The sequence below is a fragment of the Periplaneta americana genome, chromosome 3 (genome assembly GCF_040183065.1).
Source record: "Periplaneta americana isolate PAMFEO1 chromosome 3, P.americana_PAMFEO1_priV1, whole genome shotgun sequence".
Lineage (NCBI taxonomy): Eukaryota > Metazoa > Arthropoda > Insecta > Blattodea > Blattidae > Periplaneta > Periplaneta americana.
Genome location: NC_091119.1, coordinates 116,842,839 through 116,868,910, shown reverse-complemented (window position 1 = coordinate 116,868,910; position 26,072 = coordinate 116,842,839). Strand labels below are relative to the sequence as shown.

General features: G+C 34.6%; 1 protein-coding gene across 5 annotated transcripts in view; it reads left to right on the top strand.

Moving 5' to 3' along the window:
* The first annotated feature begins 716 nt into the window (after positions 1-716).
* Positions 717-26,072, top strand: part of LOC138696412 (serine/threonine-protein kinase GA29083) — a 72,784-nt gene continuing 47,428 nt past the window's right edge. For 3 of the 5 annotated variants that reach the window (XR_011331374.1, XM_069821356.1, XM_069821354.1), the window contains exons 1-7: positions 717-1,010; positions 1,569-1,672; positions 5,057-5,768; positions 17,730-17,826; positions 18,450-18,557; positions 22,869-23,049; positions 23,578-23,755. Coding sequence is in view for 4 of the 5 variants with exons in the window: in XM_069821356.1 (XP_069677457.1) it covers positions 1,599-1,672; positions 5,057-5,768; positions 17,730-17,826; positions 18,450-18,557; positions 22,869-23,049; positions 23,578-23,755 (1,350 nt within the window). In the remaining variant the exon portion in view is untranslated. The remainder of the gene's footprint in view (positions 1,011-1,568; positions 1,673-5,056; positions 5,769-17,729; positions 17,827-18,449; positions 18,558-22,868; positions 23,050-23,577; positions 23,756-26,072) is intronic. The other 2 variants (XM_069821355.1, XM_069821357.1) reach the window with 2 other exon arrangements.

Here is a 26,072-nt window from a genome sequence, read left to right as displayed (position 1 = left end):
CTTTCATTCTATATCTTATGGTATAGTAAATAGTTTTGCAACGTGTAGAGACTGGGAAAACAATTTAATAAAATCATCCGAATCATACTCGTTCATTTTATAGGCAATCTTGCAGGTCGCATTTAAAAGAACCTAGGAATATTAACATTTTCTTCAGTATATTTGCTAGGACTTCTTGTCATACTACATGACAATTTTGCTTAGGTTATTCTTTTAAGCATTCCTTCTAGGAATAGCTCAAGTGTTTTAAATTTAGCGTACATAAGTTTAGATTAAGTTCCTAGCACGTATTTGACGAAATACTAGGTTTTTCCACTTCAGTTTAACTGATTTATGCAAACGAAATTAAGACAGCTGACGATTCTAATGTCAGTTATCACCACGCCCACTTTGTTTTGGGCGCATAAGTTCATTACCGACGGTCGTTCAATTTTCTTCAAACATGGCGGCGCAATGACCACTCAATATCTTTCTCTTTCTAACTCGTTGGAAACAATCATTCGTGCTCCCCAAACATGGCGTCGCGCGAACCTGAGCGAGAGGTACACGACACCAGCGCCAATTGTGTGTCTAGATATATAACTACAACGTAGTTGGCTTCGATGTAGACATCAAGTCGGCCGTGGATGAACGTACATTGCTTATACACCGTAAGATGGTGCTGACCGCAGTTTCGCAGTGTATTGTATATATATATGCATGGTACATTTGTTGTAAAGTTGGCTACGATATTGGCATGTCAGATAACCAGATTTGTGACATTTTCCTATGTTTCATAGGTTTTTGAATATATTATTATTTCATGGTATCGTGTGTGTGTGCATTTATTAAACGTCCTTAAGTCGAGATGTGTGATATTTATATGACATGGAAAAGAGAACAATAATTTTATCCGAATGTGGGTGTGTGTGTAATAATGCGGAAACGTTAATGTAAACGTATAAATGGCATTCTTACGGAGTCGTGAAGGCAGTTGATTTTTGTGACAATACATATTGGAAAGTTTTCATGTAAGTGTTATTTTCTAATAATTAATGTATTTCTCCTTTACGGAATGTGTGCACATTTGATGTAGTGTTTCGTAACATGCCTAATCAAGTGCTAACTGGGATCTAGCGTGAATACCGGCGTGATAGTTTGATTTCACAAATCGATATTTTAAACAATTTCTGATACTAATATTTACCAGGTAGTGGCTTAAAAATAGCCCATACTAAACTTCATTTGTTGGCAAATTGAACTACATTGTGTAAAGTGTAACATAACCTAAAATGTCAGGAGAATCTGTTGCGATAGTGGCTGTGACTATAAACTGGTATAAAAGTGCACAGTACCGGAGCGGACATTTGGTAATTGCATAGAAGTCGCCAGCTGTTCACATAAGCCACTTTTGGAGTACTCTTGCATCTCGTAGGCATTACTGTTAACCCTGTATGTATGTTTGTTATGCATTATGTTGGTTTTTTACGGTTTAGGCATAATATAGAAGGATTATGGCGAAGGTGTGTGGGGATAGCGGCGGCTTGCCCTCCACTGTGAGCACTGTGCAATGGTTATCGTCTTTGCAGGTAGAGGAAGATTAACACACAAACATCTAGATGACCAGTCTTCGATATCGCCCCACACCACACACGGGACTGATGTCTGACATTAAGACTAGGTGTGTGACAAGGTTAGTGGCTTAGTTGAGGGGATTATTTAAATGATATGAGGCCGAGGAATTGTGTAGTGTGGGGAGACCAGCAGAAGATTTCTGAATTGATTCCCGGAGATTCCTATATGGTATATATATATATATATATATATATATATATATATATATATATATATATATATATATCAGTATATTGTATTTATTACATCATTCTGATTAATATCATGGCTGATTAGATGTATTCCAGTTCTTAATCCGCCATCACCTACTATAATTATAATGATTACAAATGAAGAATACTTGAGGAGCAAATATTCAAAAGAAACTTCGTCCTTCAAATCGAATTTTAGAGTATGAACAAAAAATACATTTTGTTATCTTCTCAGTGTTACAGATATGCACTGACTAAATTATGAATATCAATCTATTCAGAATGTCTTATAACTAAGTAGACCTATTCAAATCAAATTCAATTGTCATTGTAGAAAATTAATATAAAAGTTTAGACAGAGTTGCCTTTGATTGAACAGATGGGACAATATTGGTATTTATTGTTTGTCACAATGCTGGACATAGCCTACTAATATCTTTTGATTGGAGATACACGCCAAAAGATTCTTGCAGTCATTTTATGAAGTAGTTTTGAAACCAACTTGACCTAAGTCAAAGAAGAGTTACAAAAAGAGACAAACAAAATTTCATCTTTAGACAACATTAAACTAGGCCTCTACTGACCAAATATTCCTTCATAGGGCTTTTTTTGAACATTGATCGATAAAGAGATTTTATACCACTGCAGATCTGTCTCATTGTGCCAATTCTCACCAAAGCGTTTGACTAGAATTTTCCTTTCTCTCAACTTCTATGTTCAACAAGGGCACCATGCTTTTTATTAGCTTCTCTTCCATTCAAACGCTCACCTTTCTTTCTGATCTCCTGATTAACATCCCCTGCTGCACTCAGAGTGCAATCAGATTCCATGGCAATATTGAAGACCTCCCCGGAATAAGAATGTAACCATACATCTCACTTGACAATATATTGTGTCAGAGGAAGAACAATTTTGTTTGTGTACATCTTAAGTACGGTAGTATAGTGAAACCTGTTCAAATTGGAACCTGAATAATCCAGAATCCTGTCTATTTCGGAACAGTTTATTGGTTCCAGCAAAATTCGTATGTATTATGTATAATTTTTCCTGAATAAAACGGAAACTGTCCAATGCAGAAATGGAAACTGCCTGCTACTGTTCAAAACAGAAATAATATTTTGGGCACACTGCTCTAATGTAAACTATATTTTGAAACAGCGTGTAATTTCAAGGAATATACGAAATATGTAGTTCACTAAGATAAAAACAAGTTTGCTTTACAAGATTTTAGAGGGTACGAGGGTGTGTTGGCCTGTCGGTAATAAATTTTATTACCCTGTTGACTAGGCAGACTAGTCCCTTCAAAGAGTTACAATGCTTCACACCCGTATACTGTCATAGCTGGACAGAGCGCAAGTGTAGTGATTTCCTAGTAAAAAAGAATTTGCGTAAAATGTGGCATTGACATTAAGTGATGAGATAAAAGTTATCGAGTTAAAGGAAAATTAGAAACGAAGTGTATGTGAAAAATGTTGAAGTTCAGATGTGAAAAAACTCAGGTGTGACACTTAAAAAATAAAGATCATAATGAGTGAGTGGCTTGCGACCAATATTTGTGACATAAAACGAACCAGAAAGCAATGTTTATGTGGAAATAAATGAACTGTTATGGGAGTGGGTTCTTCATGACCTTTCAAAGAACATGCCAATTTCTGGATCTATTCTGCAAAGCAACCCATTGAATTGGCAAAGAAATTAGATAAACCAGAATTCAAGGCTTCTAATGGATGGCTCCTAGTCCAATTAATTAATAATGTGCAGTGATATACAGTATGTTATTATAGTATAGTGTTAGATATTAAATTGAATGAGATTAGTAAACTTTAGTAGTGTTTAATGAGTGAGTTACGATAACATTTATACAGAAAATGGGATTTTAATCAAGATGATTCACCAACGGACTAAGCGACAGAAAGCTGATTTAATGTGAGTAGTGTTAAACGGAATACTTTATACTTCTTGCAGTTTGAGGCATGCCATTTTGTTTTTCATACTATATGAATGATAAAATATTCTATTTTAATTTCACATCTGAATAATGCAGAAACCTGCCCACAACGAAAAAAGAAATAGGACCATGTCACTTCTGTCTTGAACAGGTTTTACTGTATTATATGTTACTCGTCAGCAGTGTATGCAATGGAGGGGGAAAGGAACCTGCCACCCTACCCAATTATCTCTTGGCTTAGTTGCTTCATGGGTGATGCCTTATTTGTGTAACTTATGAAGCTCAAACCTGTCTTCAGACAGATGATTTAAAAACAATTTACTTGAATATTGCAAACATACCACCTCACATAATGCATGAGTCAGCTCTAATGGAGCACATGCAATGCATTGATTTGCTGTGATTTGGTGGAAGTGACACAGTCGTGTTTGTTTGTATTCAGTTTGTGAACGTATAGTTGTTTTTGAAAAAAACCTGAATTTTTACATTGCTTTATACATGGGACATAAATTTTTATCGGTATGAGTGTACTGAAGTGTGCAGATGATCCTTATAATGGGAAAACAAAGTTATATTCAAATTTTTTTATTTTGTGGAGAAAGTCTCTTTTGAAAGTTTGCTCCTTACATATGGCAACCTATAACTTAAGTGTATATACTAAGTATCTGTTTACCATTTTTTATATACTGGTATATATTTGTGTGTGTTATCAAAATGCAGTGAAAGTAATACAGAGTAGTAGGGAGTGAAAGGAAAAGGAGAAAAAGAGACGAAAAGAGATGAGCTTTTGTTTCCCACTGCCTTTACTTCCACAATCTCGAAGACACTTAATGCATAACTGGCATAATGTGAACATCTGGCGGCTCCAGTATTGTGCACGTATTCCCTCAATTCGATTTTGAAAGTTCTTTCTGTGTAATAGAAACGTTAAAGCTTTATACGAAACAAAGATAAATATATATTAATAATTTGAGCATATTTGCTGCATCAGCGTGAAAGTGATGCAGTGTATTTGCATACATTCATCAATTCTGTAGGACAACTAGACCAAAGGTAAAGCGGCCATAAAATATTTACAGTTTTGGGGAAGATTGCCGAAACATATTTTACCTTTTTAGTTTATGTGATGACTGGAAACTAATGCTACAACTCAGATGAAGAGAAACTTCTGAAAACTTCTGAAATACTTAAGTGAAAAAATTGTAGGTCTATGTTAATAAAAAGTTTCTAGAAAACCAAGGAGATAGAATTGTGTGTTGTTGTAATTTAAAAACTTGAAATTTTTAATTTTGTATGATTGCAGCAAGATGTCAAGCATGATTGGAGAGGAGCAGCGCAGTCGTAGTGCTTCGTCAGCTTCCACCTTCTCATCGTCATTACCAGCTGATGAGAACCTTAATGGACGTCTTGGAGATTTTACATCTCGTCAATGTTCAGCATTACGAACACCTCCAACTCGCAAAGCCAAACGAATCCGCTTTTACCGAAATGGTGACAGGTTTTATAAAGGTGTAATGATGGCTGTAACTCCTGAACGGTACCGCTCGTTTGACAGTCTGGTAGCAGATCTGACACGTGCTCTTGTTGATAACGTGAACCTCCCTAGTGGTGTACGAACGCTTTTCACAATGGATGGGCAGAAAGTCTGCGGTCTTGATGAACTGGAAGATGGAAAATGCTATGTGTGCTCAGGTCTAGGTGAGACATTCAAACGGGTGGATTACTCAGCCAGCAAGGCACAGACTGGGAAACTGAAGCACCGCAAGTCATTGCCCTCAATGCATCAGGCACTGGAATCTCCACGCACACCTAACTCTCGGTCTGGATTATCTGATGTCATCCGTCCACGACTTATCACTTTGGTGAGGAATGGAACAAGGCCACGGAAAGTTGTACGCTTGCTGCTGAACAAAAGAAATGCTCCATCACTTGATCACGCCTTCTCCAGCATTACAGAGGCAGTCAAGCTTGATACTGGAGCTGTGAGGAAAGTCTTTACTTTGTCTGGTAATCAGGTGAGAGAATTCACCATTGTTATGGTTATTATTGTTATTCTCATAGGGAACCAGGTTTGATCCCTGAAGACTGTCAAATTTGTGATGAACAGAACAGATGGTAAATAGATTTTCTTAAAATGTTTCGAGTTCCTTTATCACACTCATTCATTGTTGGTATATCATCCCACTGACTCTTCACAAGGACAAATCGTGAATGGTAAGGACAGCATTTTAATGAAGCCATATGTATCAAGTAGTACCTGATAGGGTTTGTTTTATAGTTTAACTAAACAGCTGTGTGTCTTTATTTTATTATTATTATTATTTATTTTTTTTTTTGTACATTTAGGTCTCTTGGCTTCATCAGTTGCAACTTATTCTGTTATCAGAAGATCTGACTGTTGATGGCTTACAGTACAGACTGCAGGCTCATTATTAGTCTGGATTATGAGTCCAATGTAATAAATCGAACCACATCATACAATTTTATCGGGAGTAGGACAATTGTATCATTATATACCAGGGTTTTTGTTGTATTGATGGGTTGCGAAATTTTACTCATATTTATGTGGTGTTGAGTCATAAGCTGATATGTAGGCCTACATTTTCCTTATTTTAATGGAGAGCATTTTTAAAATGGTCTCTTTTAGGAAAAATCGGGGAGACATTAGAAGGAACTTTTTTTTTGTTAATACAGTGCATTCAGAAAATCGCTCTGCACTTAGTACGGATGTAGATTAGATTGTAAGTTCGAATCAAACTAAGGTTTTCCTACATAGTAGTTATTGCAAGATATTATAATGGTAGAACTGATTGTTCGTTGTTCTGTGACTTTTTCTGTACCGGTATTCATTTGTTCCATTGTCACGTGATATTTAACTGTTTTACTTCAGTTGGTAAACAGCTATTGAAAAAGCAGTACTGGTGTAATCTTTAGTTGTTCATATGTTGAAGGAATAATACAGATTCAGTGCAGGAGGTAATTGCTGAAAAATTCCCACAATCAACTACCTCATCGCAGGCTCAGTGTTAGATGGTGAATGAACTGGAAGGCCACCTAAGCAAAACGAAGAGAAGTTGTTGAACGTTTCTGACTCTATGCTGCGGAGCACATCAAAATCATTGCCTAAGTAGGCAGAGGAGGAAGATATCAGTTTGCAACCACACATAAAGTGGTTCGAAAAACATTGAAATTGTTCTCAATATAAAGTTCTTAAATCTCTCCCCAAGTTTTGACTCTATTTTTGAGTTCTGCTACTATTGTAGGTTTCCATGTTATCTTACGTCTATCTATTCCTCAACTTTCTTGGGGGTTCCAGTCAAGTGCTCTCCTGGCTATCATGTGGAGGTCAGTGAAGTGTATGTCCCAGCCATCTCCACTTCCTTTGTCGAATTTCCAGTTCTATTTGTCTTTGTTTAGTTTTTATCCACAGATTTTCATTTGTAATTAAATATTACTTCACTGAGATGGGTAATAAAAAGTCACACTTGTCTTCATTTTTAAGGTAAAAGGATTTAAGTTCTATCAGGTATTTGTATAATTTCCGACTTCTTCAGAGATGAACATAAAATAATTCTTTTGATGAATAATAATTCACATCATGCATACGTACGTATGTACGTACATACATACATAACATTATATTAAATTATTACCATTATTATTATTATTATTATTATTATTATCTTTATGTGCAATAATTATTTTTATGCACTTTTATTATAATTTTGTCGTTATTAATTTTGTCATATTGTAATTAATTGTGCTTTGTGCTGAACTGTTGTTGGTCTTTGTTGTACAGCACAATAAATAATAGTAATAAATAAATAACAATAATAATAATAATTATTATTATTATTATTATTATTATTATTATTATTACTACTACTACTACTACTATTATTATTATTACTACTACTACTACTACTACTACTACTACTACTACTACTACTACTACTACTACTACTACTACTACTACTGCCAGGACGAATAGAAGGAATAGTGTACGCACTCAGCAAGTTTACACGGGTCCGCTGCAACTCGGCGCTTCTATCGCTAGGCTCCTGACTTGGAGGAAGTTCACAGTTCTTGTTACACTAAACGTAGTCCTTTTTAAAAGCAAATTTCTACCATTTAACCCGTCTATTTGTAGCTTTAGGAATACCTGCCTAGTCTCTTATTCATAATTAATAGCCTTCTCTCATTTAATACTATTATGAACGTTTGTAACAGGAAATACAATGGAATCTGAAACACTATGAAAGCGATAAGTTCAGTGTTTAACAAGTTGCGAATTCAGGGACAGAAAACTCTACAAAATGTTAAATAAAATCAGAGTTGAAAGATATGTTACGTGCTTATAATTTACGAGCTTGTAATTCTCTTCGGATTTCCTTTGTCCTGAAGAAGAATCGGCATTTTAAGTAGTGGTAAACCAATTTAGGAATAATATCCATGATGTGTTCTCTGCAACAACCTGCTCCCGAAGACTGGATCGTAAGAGCGTCAATAGTGTCAAGACAGTCATAGAAGATATCACCCCACATTGCACTCGCTGAGCTAATCTTTTCTTTAATTTTCATTTCTGTTTGAAGAAGTATGTCGTACACAGCTTGGGAGGGATGGGTTAAAAAACTGACGTTCCTACCGGATCCGTAGTCCTTGATTTGGGTGAGAGCTGCACAATGTTTAGACATATTACTTTTCTGTTGAAGGGAATGGACACAGAGAGTACACACAATAAATTTAAAAGAATGATTTACGACATAACCTGCCACATGATATGCTAAACATCTGTCAATCAACACGGCAGGAGTGGTATTTACCAACTCGGGCACTGCACTTTCCCAGCCTTGACCATGTATTTCTTCACAAAGAACAATTTTTTCTTCTATACAAGTTTCTACAGACTTCTTAACTGCCTTGTTACGTAATTCCGCATTTCGCACTAATGTTCGCAAAAGATGTGAGTAGTTTATCACTTTTCGGGTCACAGTTTCCTGCAATGTTAAGGACCTGCTTTGCAGGTGTGTTAGGACATATTTGTATCCTTTGCTCCAGAGCCATTCACTCATTTCTAAGGTGCTCTGCAAGTTACTACTAAAGACTCCATTGTTATACCAGAAGCAAATGTGTTGGTTGTAGTTCTGAGACATTGAAGAAAATCAATAAGGAATTTGTGGTTAGAAGAGTCTTTATAAAGAGCCTTAGCAAGAGTGTGTGAATTTAATGCGCCGGCAATGCAGATTAAATGCCTTGTAAATTCTTCCCTCGAAACCTGATGACCCTACTTCACGATAAAATTTGAAGAGTTGGAACACAAGTCTGGCATTGATTCTCTAAAAGGACGAAGGATCTAAATGAGCTGTTGTCACCTTGGGACAAACCCAAAGACCAGCACATCCAGGTAAATCTTCCTCAAAAAGTCTCCTATAAAAACTGAAATTGATGTTTTTCTCCTTGTAAGAGAATTCGACTTTATCATGGAAATAATTTCTTATGCATTTCAATATGTGCACGAAATCTGAGAATGCCCATATCTTCCTTTTTTTGTCGGACGGATTAGGAATATAGCATTGTGCTAGAAATTTTTTTCCATTGATTTCTAAAAATTTCCAGGCCTTTTTATTTGTTTGACTGCCATCACAAGTGAACTGACTACTCTCGCCCCAACTGCTTCTAATTGTAGTATAACTTGAATAAGAATTTTAATGAGAATATCACCTGGGGTAGCATTTCTGCTAGCATAAATAGCAATTGGTTGAATCCAATCTTGCATAAATACGAATGCATGATTTGCTAATTGTTTCTTTTGGACATCAGACGTGAGATTTCCGAAATCAACAAATACGTCCACTCTAAGGGAATAATTATTAAATTGAATTTCTTCTCTGAATTTGACCTTATCGAATATTACCACTCCGCAACGTTTATTTTCATATATTTCATCATTTCGGTAAATTGGGGAAAATGTGAGGTACAACTCTTAGTTGTAATTTTCAACGCACTCGCGGTATTTCTGTCTTATGACGTTTTATATTAAAACAATCTGATCAGTTATTTACCGAAAGCTGCCTCTCTTTCCACGAAATTGCTCTGGTCACTTTCCAAACTCATCTTTTTCTTTGGGAGATGAAAAGAAATGTCTTGTTGCACTATTTCTACTGTATTCCGATCTATAACCCAGAACAAAACAGTACGGAATTTTTGTAATTATTTCGTAAACTACCACACAATATTCTTTTGTCACTGGTTAATTCAAAGCACAACAAATTGAAGACATCTACATAACTCTCAACAACAAAGCATATTAACAATCCCTAGCAACTTTCATCATTAAACGTGCGAGAAATATATTTTCGAGGTGTATGACTTCAGACAACAGATGGAACATAGCGATCGAAGCACCACTAGTTGTTAGGTCCACCACCGACAATGGGAAAGCATAGAAGTGTGTACACTTTTTCTTCTATTCGTCCTGCTATTATTATTATTATTATTATTATTATTATTATCTTCTCAAGTAAAGCGATCGGTTTGGAAGTAAATCCCGAAAAGACAAAGTATATGATTATGTCTCGTGACCAGAATATTGTACGAAATGGAAATATAAAAATTGCAGATTTATCCTTCGAAGGAGTGAAAAAATTCAAATATCTTGGAGCAACAGTAACAAATATAAATGACACTCGGGAGGAAATTAAACGCAGAATAAATATGGGAAATGCGTGTTATTATTCGATTGAGAAGCTCTTATCATCCAGCCTGCTGTCCAAAAATCTGAAAGTTAGAATTTATAAAACAATTATATTACCGGTTCTTCTGTATGGTTGTGAAACTTGGACTCTCACTCTGAGAGAGGAACATAGGTTAAGGGTGTTTGAGAATAAGGTGCTTAGGAAAATATTTGGGGCTAAGAGGGATGAAGTTACAGGAGAATGGAGAAAGTTACACAACACAGAACTGCACGCATTGTATTCTTCACCTGACATAATTAGGAACTTAAAATCCAGACGTTTGAGATGGGCAGGGCATGTAGCACGTATGGGCGAATCCAGAAATGCATATAGAGTGTTAGTTGGGAGACCAGAGGGAAAAAGATCTTTAGGGAGGCCGAGACGTAGATGGGAGGATAATATTAAAATGGATTTGAGGGAGGTGGGGTATGATGATAGAGACTGGATTAATCTTGCACAGGATAGGGACCGATGGCGGGCTTATGTGAGGGCGGCAATGAACCTTCGGGTTCCTTAAAAGCCATTTGTAAGTAAGTATTATTTTCTTCTACTCCTATGTGTCTATTAATTTTACACTATACATTGGTTACATCCAAGCTAGAATATGTATCAGTTGTCTGGAATTCCATTACATCCTCTGACTCGGTTAAATTGAAAAATATTCAAAGAAAATTTATTTTCTTGTATTCTTTTAAATTTTTACCTCATTCTTGTTATAATAGTTATAAGATTAACTGCAAATATTTTAATTGTTGCAGTCTATTTACCAGACGTCGAGATCTTGATTATTTATTTTTTTGTAAAGTCATTAAAGGTGATATTGATTGTGAATTCTTAAGCAATATCTGTCTTCGAATTCTGATCAAAGGATTAAGATTTCAAAATATTTTCTACACTAAAAACTCAAAATCTCTCTCTCCAGTCTGCAGATGTATAAAATATGTCAATTTGCATGGATTAAATTTGGATCCATTCAATGTGCAGTAGGCCTATTTGTGTCTTGTTTAGAATTGATTTTATTAAATTTTTCAGTATTCATTTATAGCCTACTATTCATGTATACTATTGTTTTTATTGAGTTATTCTTGATTATGTATTTTAAAGTCATCCATTATTCCGTCCATTCAATTTCATTATTGTCATTAATTGTAATTGTCTTTATGTGTAATACATAATTATTTTATGCATTTTTATTATAATTTTGTCATTAATAATTGAACGGTTGGATGGAAAAAGGGCCTCAGTGAGAAAATGGCGTTTTGAGAAAAAGACCTTTAAACATTTTAAAGTACTGGTCCCTTTCTCTTTACTGTACAAAATAACACTATATGCTTTTGGTAAAAGAATTTGCAACGTTTAAATAATATTTTAGAAGAAAATCTGTGTTCAGCTGATTGATTTAATAGTTATTGGTGTTTGAAAATTGGCTCTCTCAGGCCCTTTTTCTTAAAAACAGAAAATAAAATATAAACTCAATTTGTTATTTATTATTATGCATAGAAAATTATGTGCCTTTTTTTGCATAATGTAATGAAAATACAACAGAATACAAAGGAACTCAATATAAACTCAGTGTATTATTTTATTATTATGCCGGCCTATGCATAGAAAATTATATGCTTTTTCTCATAATTTAATGAAAATACAATAGAATAGAAAGGAACTAAATATTTAAAAAAATTTCTGATTAAACATGTCTCAATCACATCACTTTAGAAACTGTCTACCCTAGCTACAATGTCCTCATAGTCACTTGCTTCAACTGATAAGTTTTCATCTTGTTCCTGAAGTTCTTGCCATGCTCCTGGTTCCTCAGTGGTGTTCTTAAACTCTTATTCAAACCAGCTACTTCATCTTCTTTCAAAAACTCATAAAGACGTCTGACATCTCGTATCTTATCAACTTTGAATTTTTTCTTGGGTGCAACAGGAACAGTATCACTTAACTTCAATGAAAACCTGATCGGTTTCAACACAAGTGGAAATGGTTCACAGGTACCATTGTAGGAAGTACAAACCAAAACATCACCGGTAGCAGAGTACATTAACTTACAATACTTCTGTAATGTGAAGACTTTACCTTTAGATTTTGGTTTTCTTTGAAAAAAATGGATTCAAGGTTGATCCCCAATTTTTCAGTGTCCTTTTCCCATTAACAACCTCAGAACTCCTACTTATGATGTTATCATAATCAGATCCAGTTGCAACTCTGCTTTTTCTCTTCAGTTTCTTGGAATAAATGCCAAAATTCCTGTCGCATTGACAGTACGAGTGGCCTCGAACAAGAAAAATCTAAGAAACACGCATTTTAAGTGATACAGCAAGATAGGAACAGAACATACGAGTAAACATAATCAAATTTTAGTTTTGTCCAGCAGCATTGTCCGAAAACAAAACAATGTCTTTATAATCAACATGAGAACTGTTGAGTTTCCTTTCAATAAAATGTTGCAGAAAAGATGCAACACTTTCTGATTTTTTTTTTTTTTACTGTCTCAATGTAGCAATACATCACACTATTTTTAACATTATGACAATACACGTTAAATAGATTATACCATAATAATCTTTTATAAAACTGACTATTAACATTCAGTTTAGGTACGGGTAGATTTTGACCATAATCAAATTCGATGACCAAACATTTTAGAGTTTTCATTCATTGTGTCCAGAATTTTATCCTATACCTTTTGGTATTCAGTAACTTTCCGCTTGTGAATATCTAAATCAGTCTTTGTTCGAATATCACTTGGATTTGCTTCTAGCTGCAGTTAAGACTTTTCGCAAAAGTCACATAATTGTATCAGTTCGTGGTCTTCGAAATGAGTATGGAGACATCTCTCTAAGAACTTATAGTAGCTGTAGTATTTCTTTTCCGGAAAACGGCCTTTCTTTTCTTTGTAAAGTTCACGAAGAGATCCATACAAACTTGTTACACCCAAAAAAGAGTCAACAAAGTAGAGCCGGCTAGTGTCCTTACCTCGATAGTGCATTTCAACAGATGTAATAGATGCCCAGTTTAACTAACAAGCAACCAGTCATCACCAGATATTTTGTTATGTCTATTTCGGTGTTTTCCTCTACTTTATATAAATCTGCTGTTATCCTTAAGTTTTTGTTGAATAATACGTAACCTCTTAACCTTCCATTTGTATGACAGTTGCTTCGAGACTTTTGGTAGAACGTCTTAAGCACAACTAGTGACACGTTACACATTTGACACAGCCACAATGTGTTTGTATGTTAGATAGCTGATGTCTCCACGTTTATCAACATTTCTTCACACAGCTCCAACACTGGCAACATTAATGTTACATTCATGAAATTTCTAAGGCACGTATTTCAAACCCTAAGGACTCCGAAAAAACATTTTACACAAAAAGGGCCTGAGTGACCTGAGGCCTCTTTTCCATCCAACCGTTCAATTGTCATATTGTATAATTATGCTTTGTGCTGAACTGTTATTGGCCTCTGGCTATTGTGCAGCACAATAAATAATAGTAATTAAATAAATTATTATTATTATTATTATTATTATTATTATTATTATTATTATTATTATTGTTATTATTATTCAATGGTCAGCTCTGCTCTATCCTTTAACTTGAAGTATATTTCATGATTGGTTTTGAGAATATTTATCTGGACATGCAGTTCACATGTTCAATCCAATTCGTTCTGTACATCGTATTTATTTCCAAAAAAATCGGAGTTTCAATTCTTGCAAAATTCATTATTTTGAAATCTATTTGTCCTTTATATAAATTTAATCTCAGCAGATTCTAATCTGGATTAATCTTTGACCCTAATAGTCCAACTTTCACTACCATATAATAGGACACAAGTGCTGTATTTTCTTCTTGTACTCTTTCGTACTGCCTAGGGTTTGAAGATCTTAATAATAATTCCTGATATTTTTAAAAACTGAAATTTTACTATTCTTGTTTTGATTTTCGTATGGAACTGAATTCTCTAGATGGGCGAATGTATTTAAGTTACTTGTTTGATAATTTTGTCATTAATTAATATTTTGCATTTCTTCGGGTTTTTATTTCGAAACATCATTATTTTAGTAGATTTTGCTGTTGAAATTGTTATACCACAATCCTTTATAATTTTGTTTAATTTGTGACTTGCGAAGTTTATATTCCAAAGAACAATACATACTCTCTGATAAGATGTTTTCCAATAATGAAATACTTTCACTTTATACATATTGAAAGTATGCAATTCTGTGGAGCATGGGAGATTTTCAGTGTTGCCATCCTGTGCATCAGAAGTACAGTACAGAAAAGTAGAAGTTAGTGAGTTAATAGTTCTGTTCTCCATACCAATCAGGATGAGCAATGATTTGATGTGCTGGTAGAGAAGTCTGATACAATTTTTTTCTCCATCATTTGATGAATGTTGTTAGTTTTATACTTGAGCATATAATACAGGGTGTGAATTAACTGGGGGAATGGGGGGTTTTCCCCCCTTGTTGGATAGTTATTCCCCTCTCATAAATTCATATTAACATCCCTGCCATGGATAACTTCTATCCCCCTTACAAAATATAATTGTTTTAATACGAGTATAAAGTAAGCAAAGAATAGTAATATACGTTACAAGAGCGGTATGTTGACGTTTTCATGTTCGAGGAAAAGATTGAAAAAGCGAAACGTAGTTGAGCTTTTTTAATTTCCGAGAACATGAAAACAAACATACTGCTCGTGTATCATACATTATTTTGTGCGAAGATCGTTTATTAAATACCTGAAAGACGAATTTCTAATTAGTTGCAATGAAATCTCCATGTTGGTTTCTGTTTAATGACGCCAACTTCGGAACACCAAAATATCTTTCTTCAACATTGTTGCTGTAAAATGTTTTCTGTGTTTACTATACTCCAGCAGGCCGTGATATACTTCTGTCTTTTTTTTCCCCCAGTCTATAAATGCGAACTTAAAACAAACGGTAAGGTTATGTAATGATTTATTTTTCATTTTAATATTTTAACAATATTATTTATATAACATATTGCAGTAATAACATCCGCATCTGGAATCTCGTTGATTTTTTCACGGCTTCCTTAATGTTACTTGTATCAGGAATGCAGTAAGTTTCGTGGAGTAGTAGACTTTACTTAATTTTTGCAAATATTTAAAAACAATAATTAACATTGCAATTTAGGTGAAATTGCAGTGGTAAGTTTCCAATTTATAATTATTACTATGTTAAACGTCTCTAAAAATAATATGTTAAAAGCCTAAAGCGGTAAAATGAATGTCGCGCTTAAGCGGTAAGAAGAGGGAAATTGTTATATGTGTTACGTTGGGAATACTGAATGTGGTATTTCACACTTACCGCGTATTGGTTCTGTGCGGAAAACAAGCAAATACGCACGATCTCGCACAAAATAATACTGATGTATTATCATCACCAGCAAGCTGACAAGAATCAATAACTTAGGAATTACACATCTTATCTTAAGCCTGCTCATAGATATACTGCCCGTGTCTCACGTCCTGAACCGAGAGTTTCCTAGTGCTTGTAACCACGCCTCTTAGGTCTGCTCGGACCGGCACGGCAGCTGCAGCTTGGCGGCACGGCAGCATATTACATGTGCGGAAAACATTATCCTATGCCAGTGCAGGGGTTTTTACTGTTTATAATACTGGATACTGTAATCGTGGTTACCACTATCGCTATTAGACTATCTCTGATGGAGATTTCCTAAAATGTATGTACACACTAGGTCACTCTTCGTTCAGTTTGGGCAATTGCTGAATTACCATAGGGCAGCGTTTCTCAATATATGTTCCGGGGCTCCGTGAGCCCTATATGATTTTAAATTTTATTTTATACCTTTTTTTACTTGGTTATTTAATGACAGTGTATCAACTACTACGTTATTTTCCATCGATGGGATTGATAATAGTGAAATGGTATTTGGCGAGATGAGGTCAGGGATTCGCCAAACATTACATGACATTCGCCTTACGGTTGGGGAAAACCTCGAGAAAAAATCCAACCAGGTAATCAGCCCGAGCGCAACTCTGAATCAGTAGGCAAGTGCCTTAGTCGACTGGGCTACTCCGGTGGCTATTTCATACTTAGTGGATACAATAAAGGTATATAAATGTTACGAAAATATGAATCAATAATAACATGAAACCACCGATGATGATAATAATAATAATAATAATAATAATAATAATAATAATAATATTCCAATAATATGCGTAATAACAATATGTTTAATGAACATCTAAAACGGAAAATACCCATAATACTTATCACTTTCATCACTGGATTCTCTGCGTATGTGTTCACTAAAACAAAATACCGAAAAGACAAAATGCAAAAGTACAGTAGAAATGAGACAACAACTTTCCGCCATAAAACCAGATTGGAGGCTTAAAAAGCAAATACATTCGTCCCTCTGAACAGAATTATTGAGATACTAGCTTTCACTTGTCTGTTAACTATTAAATATTAATAAAATATTACAAGGATTCCGCAGTTACACTTTAGATTAAAAGGGGTTTTGCGGTGGAAAGAGTTTGAGAAACACTGCCATAGTGGAAAGAGTTTACGGATATGTACACGTGATAACCGTAATCACGATTAGGTCGATAATCTCAAGTAGAGACTGTAGTCTACCACTGGTATTAGTGTTTAGTTACAGGAATTGATTAGTAGGACATAATTTGTTTTGTGATGGGACAGCGTATACATTCGCTTGTGCATGGCTGATCTTGCTCCATAGCTGACGAAAGAAATCCTGAAAAGGCCTATGTGTTGAACGTAGGGTAGTAGGCACATGCGGTACCCAGGACCTCCCACTCTACCCCTCTGCGTCTCGCCCCGCAAAGAAACAGCTCAGGAAGTGAGGCACGGGCAGTAATTATTATGATAAATGTAAGACAAGCAACTCAGTGCGACCAAGCATTGAGCTGTAAAAGTGTGATCTAGTGGTGATACAGAGGTGAGTTTATTCATTACTTTATTATTCTAACTTCCAATGTTTACATTTCATTACAGTAATGTCAACAACAGCAATAATAATGATAATAATAATAATAACTTTATATATGGTATTCTCTATCTAGGATTCTATTCTCCCCTTATCAGAAATCTTAATTCACAGCCTGGTATAATATAATTTAAAAGTGTATATATAGACTTACCTTTAGCTTTGATTCAATAGAAACGAACAGATTACATGTTAGCATATTCTATAAAGTTTCCATTGTTGCAGGTAACACAACTGGAAGATTTTTTTGGGAGTGCAGACGTGTTTTTTGCATATGGAAGTGAGAGATATTCAAGAGAAGATTTTGATTTAGATGTAGAAGGTAAAATAAAACAAAAATTGCATGCAGAAATCATCCCAGTGTCATGTTGCTACCATTACTGTACTGCTGAATGTAACTAATCAGAATTATGTGATGGTGACAGAAAATGGCTGACAGTCTACAAAATGTGCCATGAAAATGAACTGTTGACTTAATGTAAAATATTTTAACTCAGATTGCTCATTGTAATATATTTTAACTGACATATCGAAAGTCAGAATGTTAATGTACTATGCACAAATTTTAGTTCAGTATTGAAGAAGTCCTGTGTGTGTAAAAAAAACATCCTCTCTCTCGCTCTCTCTACCTCTCTCTCTCCCCACCCTTTCTCCCTTCTATATTTTTATCGATTTTTACTGTGTGTTACTCTTGGGATTTCCTCTTATTCACATATCAGCTAGCTTTCTCTGAATCCACAAGATAGTAAGTACAGTCCAACAGACAGATCCAAGGAATGTCAGTAAGTTGTAATAAGTAAGCTATATTCAGTAATCAAAAATCCCTTTGTGATAGTTATCATTCCTTCCAAGAGAAGTTTTAAGAGAATCGTTAGAGACTCGTTATATTGAAAAACACTGTTACACTTTTGGCAATTCATTTAATTCTGCAATTCTATCTTCTAGAATACAAAGCAATCCAGTCGCAGAGTAAGACATTTCGTAATATCCCATGGATGCCAAATAGCTCCTCAAAATCTGGACAGCGTTTGATGGGTTCTCAGGAACGAGTTGGTGAGTGTGAACTCGAATTTGTAGAATTATTTGTTCCAGTAACTACTAAGACACAGTTTCTCTCATTATTGTTAGGCCTAACATGTTCTAAACTAATATTTCAACATGTCGTTTTTGTTACTGTTCCAATGGATGTCATTCTTTTATATGGATGCATAAATTTTATGATTTTCAATTGCATAAAAATGATACATTATTATAATCATAATAACAGAAGAGGATTACATATTGGCATAGTTTCTTTCTGCATTTCCTAAGCAGTTTCACATTTAATACTCAATGTTTTCACACTTATTTTCTTTTCTGAAAACTGTCATGTCCTTTGCTTGTTATGACAGAGTAAAAGTCAATGTAATATTTAGATTTTTTTTTAAATTAACTAACTAGCTTCCATGTAAGTTTCAAGATTGTTACTTTCATCAAGTGATGTGAGAAGAGTGCTGTTAAATGATCTAACTGTAGTTCAGTCGAAGTCCATGTAATTCAGTTTTTCTTCTCTTTTTTTATGCTTTGGAAAAAGGATGAAAATCTATTTTCATTAAACATTTTTTTTTATTCTTCCTTGTAAGCTGTATGTGTATGTAATATTATACACTCATCAGCACAAGAAAAACAACACTTGACAAAAATTAAAAAAAATGATATGTAATATATTGTCTATTTAATCAAGATTTAACACTTTCTGATATTTCGTGTGATAGGGAAGTTTGTTGACTATGTTTTGCGAGCAAATGGTTTATGATTATTTGTCTGATTTTCCTTATATGACCCTTTCCCTAGGTGTGGAAAGTGTTTATGCCAAAAGTTGCCCAATAAAAATGTGTATTGCTCTGTTCCTGCAATGTTCAACCACTTGGTGTTTTTCTTTCAATTAAATGGATTTTCGAGACATTTCTATCATTTAAAAATCAGTTTTCAAATAGTAAACTTGTATTTAAATCCTGAAGATGCTGCATGAGCTGTTGGTTGGAAGAAGATGGGCACAGCATGCATTTTGTTGCAGGATTGTTGAAAACTACAGCTTCCACGATTTTCAGAACTGTGCGAAGGTACAAGGAAACTAAATCATACTCAACGAGCCCAGATCAGGCCCGAGAGGATCTAAAATTGATTAGTTCCTATATCTACAAGTTCTCCGTGACTATCACACCACTGCCTTTGAAGCTCAAAATCGACTGTAGCAAGTTTAAGGGGTCAACATCAACGAGAGAACTGTCCAAAGGAAGTTGGAAAAAGGCAATATCCTCTCCAGAAGACCTGCCACAAGTCCAGAATTCATCTGAAGCATCACACAGCTCATCTACATTGTGCATGGAACAAGATGGCTGGACAATACAATGATGGGAGAAATATTCTTCACTGATGAGTCGCGATTAAGAAAGAGTGTGAAGGAGTGGAGAATGGTTTTCCCCCCTGCAAATATTCGTGCAGGAATGCATTTCATGGTGGTTCTGTGATGGTGTGGATGGGAATAAGCCTGACAGCAAGGATGGAGCTAATGTTAGTTGAATATTAAAGCCTTACAGCATATCAGTTTGTGGAGGAAATCCTTCAAGAGAATGTTGTGCCTTTTGCTTCATTTACTGGTTATAATTTCATGTTGACAATGCATGCTCGCATGTGGCTAGATGTGTGCAACAGTACCTGGAGTCATGGCCTGCTCGAAGCCCACATTTTTAATCCTATGAGGCATCTATCTGACAAACTGGGAAGAAGGATCCACCAGCATTGTCCAGACACCCTATAGATATACTGAATCTGAGGCAGGCCCTCCAAGAGCTGATATCCTCAGGAGGATGTTGCAGCATTAATCAGGAGCATGCCTGAGAGGTTGAATGTCGTGATTAATGCAAAAAAGGTAATACACGTTTCTGAAACCAAAAGAAATGTGTCAGTGAACTGCTGTAAACCAAACAGAAAAATTAAAGTGAATAAACATTAAAGAGTTAAATAAAAAATGGTGGAAGTATAAATATTAAACATATGCTGCTATCTGAAGTAGGCATCTCCGAATTAAGAAAATATCTAATGCTTATTTTCAACTTGATTTTTTTTCCTTTCCTTTTCTCAAATTTGTCACCCTGGGTCCAGGCCATGTGTCTCTTGCGTAAATACAAGCCTGATTATTTGTGTCATTTCTGCACAATTCGATCAAACTCTTATTAAGGAAATTGTCTTTTTTAAAAATGGAAGGATTATAAAACTTTTAAAACTTAATATTAAACCATAAATAATAGAACATTTTCCTTGATATTTGAAGTATTGTTTGTGCCAATCAGTGTACTTTGATGTAAATGATTTCTTGTAAGAAGAGACTAACTTTATCATTGTTCATGTGTGTTTGCGTGATATTTTGACATGAAACAAAGTCACTTGTTATTAAATTGCACATTACCATTGGCATTTCTCATTCTGGATTCTTCCAGTACAATTTCCGAGTGTGTTACACTGTAATATTATTTTCTATGGAATTGGCTAACAGTGGATATGAACAGGCAATTCATTCATTCATTCATTCATTTATTTTATTCCATAGATCTTACATGAGCAATGAAGCTTTAAGATGTGGAACATGTCAACATTTTACAATATTACAATTACAATTTTTACAAATTTTTATAGTTTTACAATTTAGTAATTTTCTACAATTTTTTAAATTTTGTACAATTTTTTTACATTTTTTTACATTTTGGCGAGATGTAGTGAGATGAGATGAGGTCCGAGGATTCGCCAAAATATTACCCGGCATTTGCCTTTTCGGTGGGGGAAACCTCGGAAAAACCCAACCAGGTAATCAAATCAAAGGGGTTGATGCCAAGGATTCGCCATAGACCATCCGGCTTCAGTCCCACGGCTGGGGAAAACCTCCGAAGAAACCAAAGTCCAAAGGGGGATCCAACCCAAGCCCGAACACAGCTCCGGATCAGCAGCCCAGCGAGTCTGTCGACTGAGCTACATCGATGGCTCTACTAAAAGTATACAATACATAGCCAATCAGATTATTAAATTTACAAACGCAAACGATCATTCATAAGTTGAGCTATATTATAATACAAAACAATTTAATTAAATTTAAGGCATAAACAATTCAACCAGTTGTGATATACAGAAATTGATAATACATATCATGCAAACTACTTCAAATTACAAACACAAACAATTTATCAGTAGAGCTATATAGATTACTATTCAATTTAAAGCATATACAATTCATCGGCCAAAACTATACAAATATATACAATACAAAGTAGCATACTTTCATTAAGCTATACAAATTTGTGCAATTAATATCAAGTAGATTAATTCAATTTATAATCATAAACAATTCATCAGTTGAGCTATACATATTACCATTCAATTTACAGTAGGTCTATATACAATTCATCAGTAGAGCTACACAGACTAGTAATCATTTTAAGAACATATACAATTCATCAGCCAAACTATACAAACATATACAATCAAATTAGTTCAATTTACAAACTTATTTTCGTTAAGCTATACAATTCATATGAAGTAGATTAATTCAATTTATAAGCTTAAACAATTCATCAGTTGACTTATACAGTATACTATTCAATTTACAGTACATACAATTCATCATTTATGCTAAACAAAAAATACAATACATAGTAAACAGATTAAGTCCTATGGGAGATGTCGGTTATGTGTTTTTTGTTATGAATCAAAATGAATTTGTGCAATAAATCATGTGACAGAAGAATGTATAGTAGTTAAATGTTATCAGAATAGAAGTTCCACACAAAGAAATCTACTCAAACGAATTAATGAACTGGCATCATATGACACTCAGTTGATGTAATGATCTGCCAGGTCCAGTTAGTGTGAAATCCAGAAAATGTAATGTACACATACACGTGCGAACACACACAAAATCATAGACTAATACTGTTCCATTGCAATTTTTTTTTCATACTTGCATTGATCTTTTCTACTACATGTTTCCACATTGTGATGTTCTGTTTTATTTTTCTTTTATTGTATTTCATTATTTAAAACACAGCATAGAATAATAAGAATTACATTTTACTTGCTCATAACAATGAGTTTCCAGTAAAGTTTTACTTAAGCTTATGAATACTTGAACTTCGAAATTGCTTTTTCTCAGAACTTTCTTAAATGGACCTAGATTAATACTAACTGCGTGTCCTTTGTATGTGAATAAGGTCCATTGTTTAATTACTACAGTTCATAAAAACCACGTTATTTTAATCTCTACAATGATATGGATTAGTTGAATTTTGTTGGCACCCTCTGATTTCGTTTAATGGGATTGCTTTGTGTTGACAGATATGAGAGTACCACCGAATATGCCAAAGATGCCTGTAAAAACAAAAACCTCACAGTATTCCAGCTTACAAGAATCGAATGAAAACACTGCCACTATACCGCCTGCTATCAGACTCAAATATCAAGTGGGAAAGATAATTGGAGATGGAAATTTTGCTGTTGTGAGGCATTGCACAGACAGGTTAGGCATGTTCAGAATGACGAAATGACACATTTCTTTGCCTTATGAAAATATTGCCTCTTTCTTTGAGTAAGACTTGATAATGAGAGCAACTTTGTCACGAAAGAACTGGTAATGTATCTGTACTGCATTATGTAACTATATAACTGTTCATTTGCAATGACTTAGACAATTAGTAAAAATATAATAGTAGAATAGTACTGGTGGCTGTGGCATTAAGTTGTAGCGGTACTGTGTCTGCATTTGCCTGCAAAAGCTAAAGAAAACCAGAAATTTCTTAAGTTAGGTGTCCTGGAATATCAAATCCTAGACCTTTGAATATGCGCGCATGTGCTGTTATGAAGAGAAGCTATCTTTGTTATGATCGTGGGTTTCATTTGAAGTTAAGAATTGTCTATGATTTGAAAAACCAACAAAGCATTGAAAAGTACAGATTTTTAATATATTATTATTGGTACCCTTAAGTAGTATTTCTTAGTAATTGATAATATTCACCATTTACACTTAGTGATTCCGTATTGTCAACAGGTCGACAGGAGCTGAATTTGCTCTAAAAATAATTGACAAGTCGAAGTGCCAAGGAAAGGAACATATGATAGAAAGTGAAGTCTCCATCTTGAGACAAGTACACCATCCAAATATAGTTCAGCTCATAGCCGAGTATGACACTCACTCAGAGTTATATCTAGTCATGGAGCTGGTGAAGGTGAGTGTGACATATTGAAAATGTTATCAAAAAAGAAAGTTTAGTCCAGATTGATGCATGTAATTACGCAACCAAATGTCACTTGACATAACAGACTTTGCATGTCGAAGTTCATTAGGGGATAAAAACACTGTAAATAGAATTCCGTGAAAATATTAAATTACAGTTGATTCTCACTGTTTCATTCCTCACATTGACAGTTTTTCATTATTTACACCTTTTTTTGTTTCCCATCAGTTTTTCTGTATTCACAAGATATTTTTTGCCGAATTTAAATTTAAATACAATTTACAGCAATCCTGAGCTTTAGTAATTACAATTTCTGAAGTCCTGAACTACGATGTGACATAAAATTACACTTTGCGGCAAAAAGAATGGGCCGCTGACAATTTATAAGTTCCATACACATAATATTGTGCTTGCTCATCTCGTTAAAGCTGTAGTTCACAAGGAAACACATAATTAAACCATTTAAATTAACAGTATTTTGTTCAATAGTCTGATATGTGTTACAAAATCTAATGAAGGATTGATTTTAGATACATCAGGGCTCCTGAAGAGTGAAATAATAATAATAAAAGTTAATAATTAATAAATCTCTCTGATTGAGTTTCTGGATGATATGTACATCTATTATCAGACAGTCATCTCACTTGACGATATGTGTCAGAGGACGAACAATTGTTTGTATGCATCTGAAGTCTGACTAGTGTAATCTATAATATGTAACGATAGTTAAACAGTAACTGTGGTTAAAATGTAATTTCTGTGCACCATTCATAATCACCAATTACTTATACAAGGTTAGCTGATACCTCATTTAACCTGAGTAAAGTCTATGATGGTACACTGTTTCTACAAAATTACTGAAGGAAAGCATCCATACCTCTGCAAAGATAATAGTTAACGTCTAAAGACGACTGCGCTTACCCTGTTCTACATCAAAATGAATGTGTCCTACATTTTCGCTTTCATTCATTTTATAGGAGTGCAAGAGATCAAATGACTTCATTGTCAAATACCTGGCATTAGAAAACAACAACATTTTCGCGTTGCATTTGTTTTCTTTTGGGCGCTGTTATGTTTGCGAGTTGCATTTCTTTGTTTTTCAGTCATTAGGTTAAAATCATATAAAATGGAAAATTGAATGCAAAAATGATTATATCCCACTGTGAGGTTGAAGTATCAATAAACTTAATTACTAGATTTAAATGTATTATGTAAAAAAGATGGAATATCCATAAAGGAACAGGATGCAGAAGATTAGTAGAAATGTGTGTACAATCCAGGACACCATTTACACTAGGAAACTGTGCATTATCCTAAGATCCATCCATAACCTCTCTTTGTTCAGCCAGTGACATAGAGAGATATTCGAGTGTTCCCTCTTAAAATACAGAAACTAACAGTTGCATAGAATCGTAATATAAGCAGCCAATCCATAGGAGAGAGATGACTTTTTGTGTTATTTAAAGTGATCCATTTGTTGCAGCAGAAATGACACTGTAGATTTTAATAAACGAAATCCCTCCTGAAATTTTTTGTCACCTAATTTCTCGTAAGAATTCTCTATTTCCACTGAAGAAACTTCACGCTCACCATCATCTCTATCCAAGTAATTCAAGTACTGTACAATAATTATCGCCTTCGAAATAATCACCTGTGGCTCTGGCTGCCATTTTGTTTTACTTACTCTACTAATCACTAGTTACCTCCTTTAACTGCTCGAATATGGCCGGTTAGAGATTACTGTGGTTAACCTCCTATTTAAGTCCTAACCAAGGTCGATCCACTGTAAAAATGCTTAACCAGGGGTTAGGTGACAATATTAACTGGTGGTTACACTAACCGACATTGATGCACATGAGCATTATTAATTTATTCACTTCCTCCTCCGATTACTTTTCGTTAGTCACATTATTGTTTGTCAATAATGGACTCAAAACTTCTTTTGTCTACTTACATGGAAGTACTTCTTCGCCTCCTATCATTTAAAATTTCCCTGATTGTGCATTAACCTTTGTAAGCACTTCTTATATTGGTAACCTTTTACTTCCATCTCCTATTTACAAATACTTCCAATTTCCCCTTGTCACCTCCCTTATCATGTATTACTTCTGTAGTCACTAATTCACTTATTCATTTTATCCTTCAATTACTGTTTATTAGTCACTATTATTGATTGTACATTTACTTAATGTTTCTATGCCTGTTGCCACTCTTTTATCATATCGCACCAACTTCATAAGCTGTAGTTTTGTGGTCCCTTATTTCCTCCTCTCACAAGTAGTTGGCCTACCCGATTCTTCTTTACTTC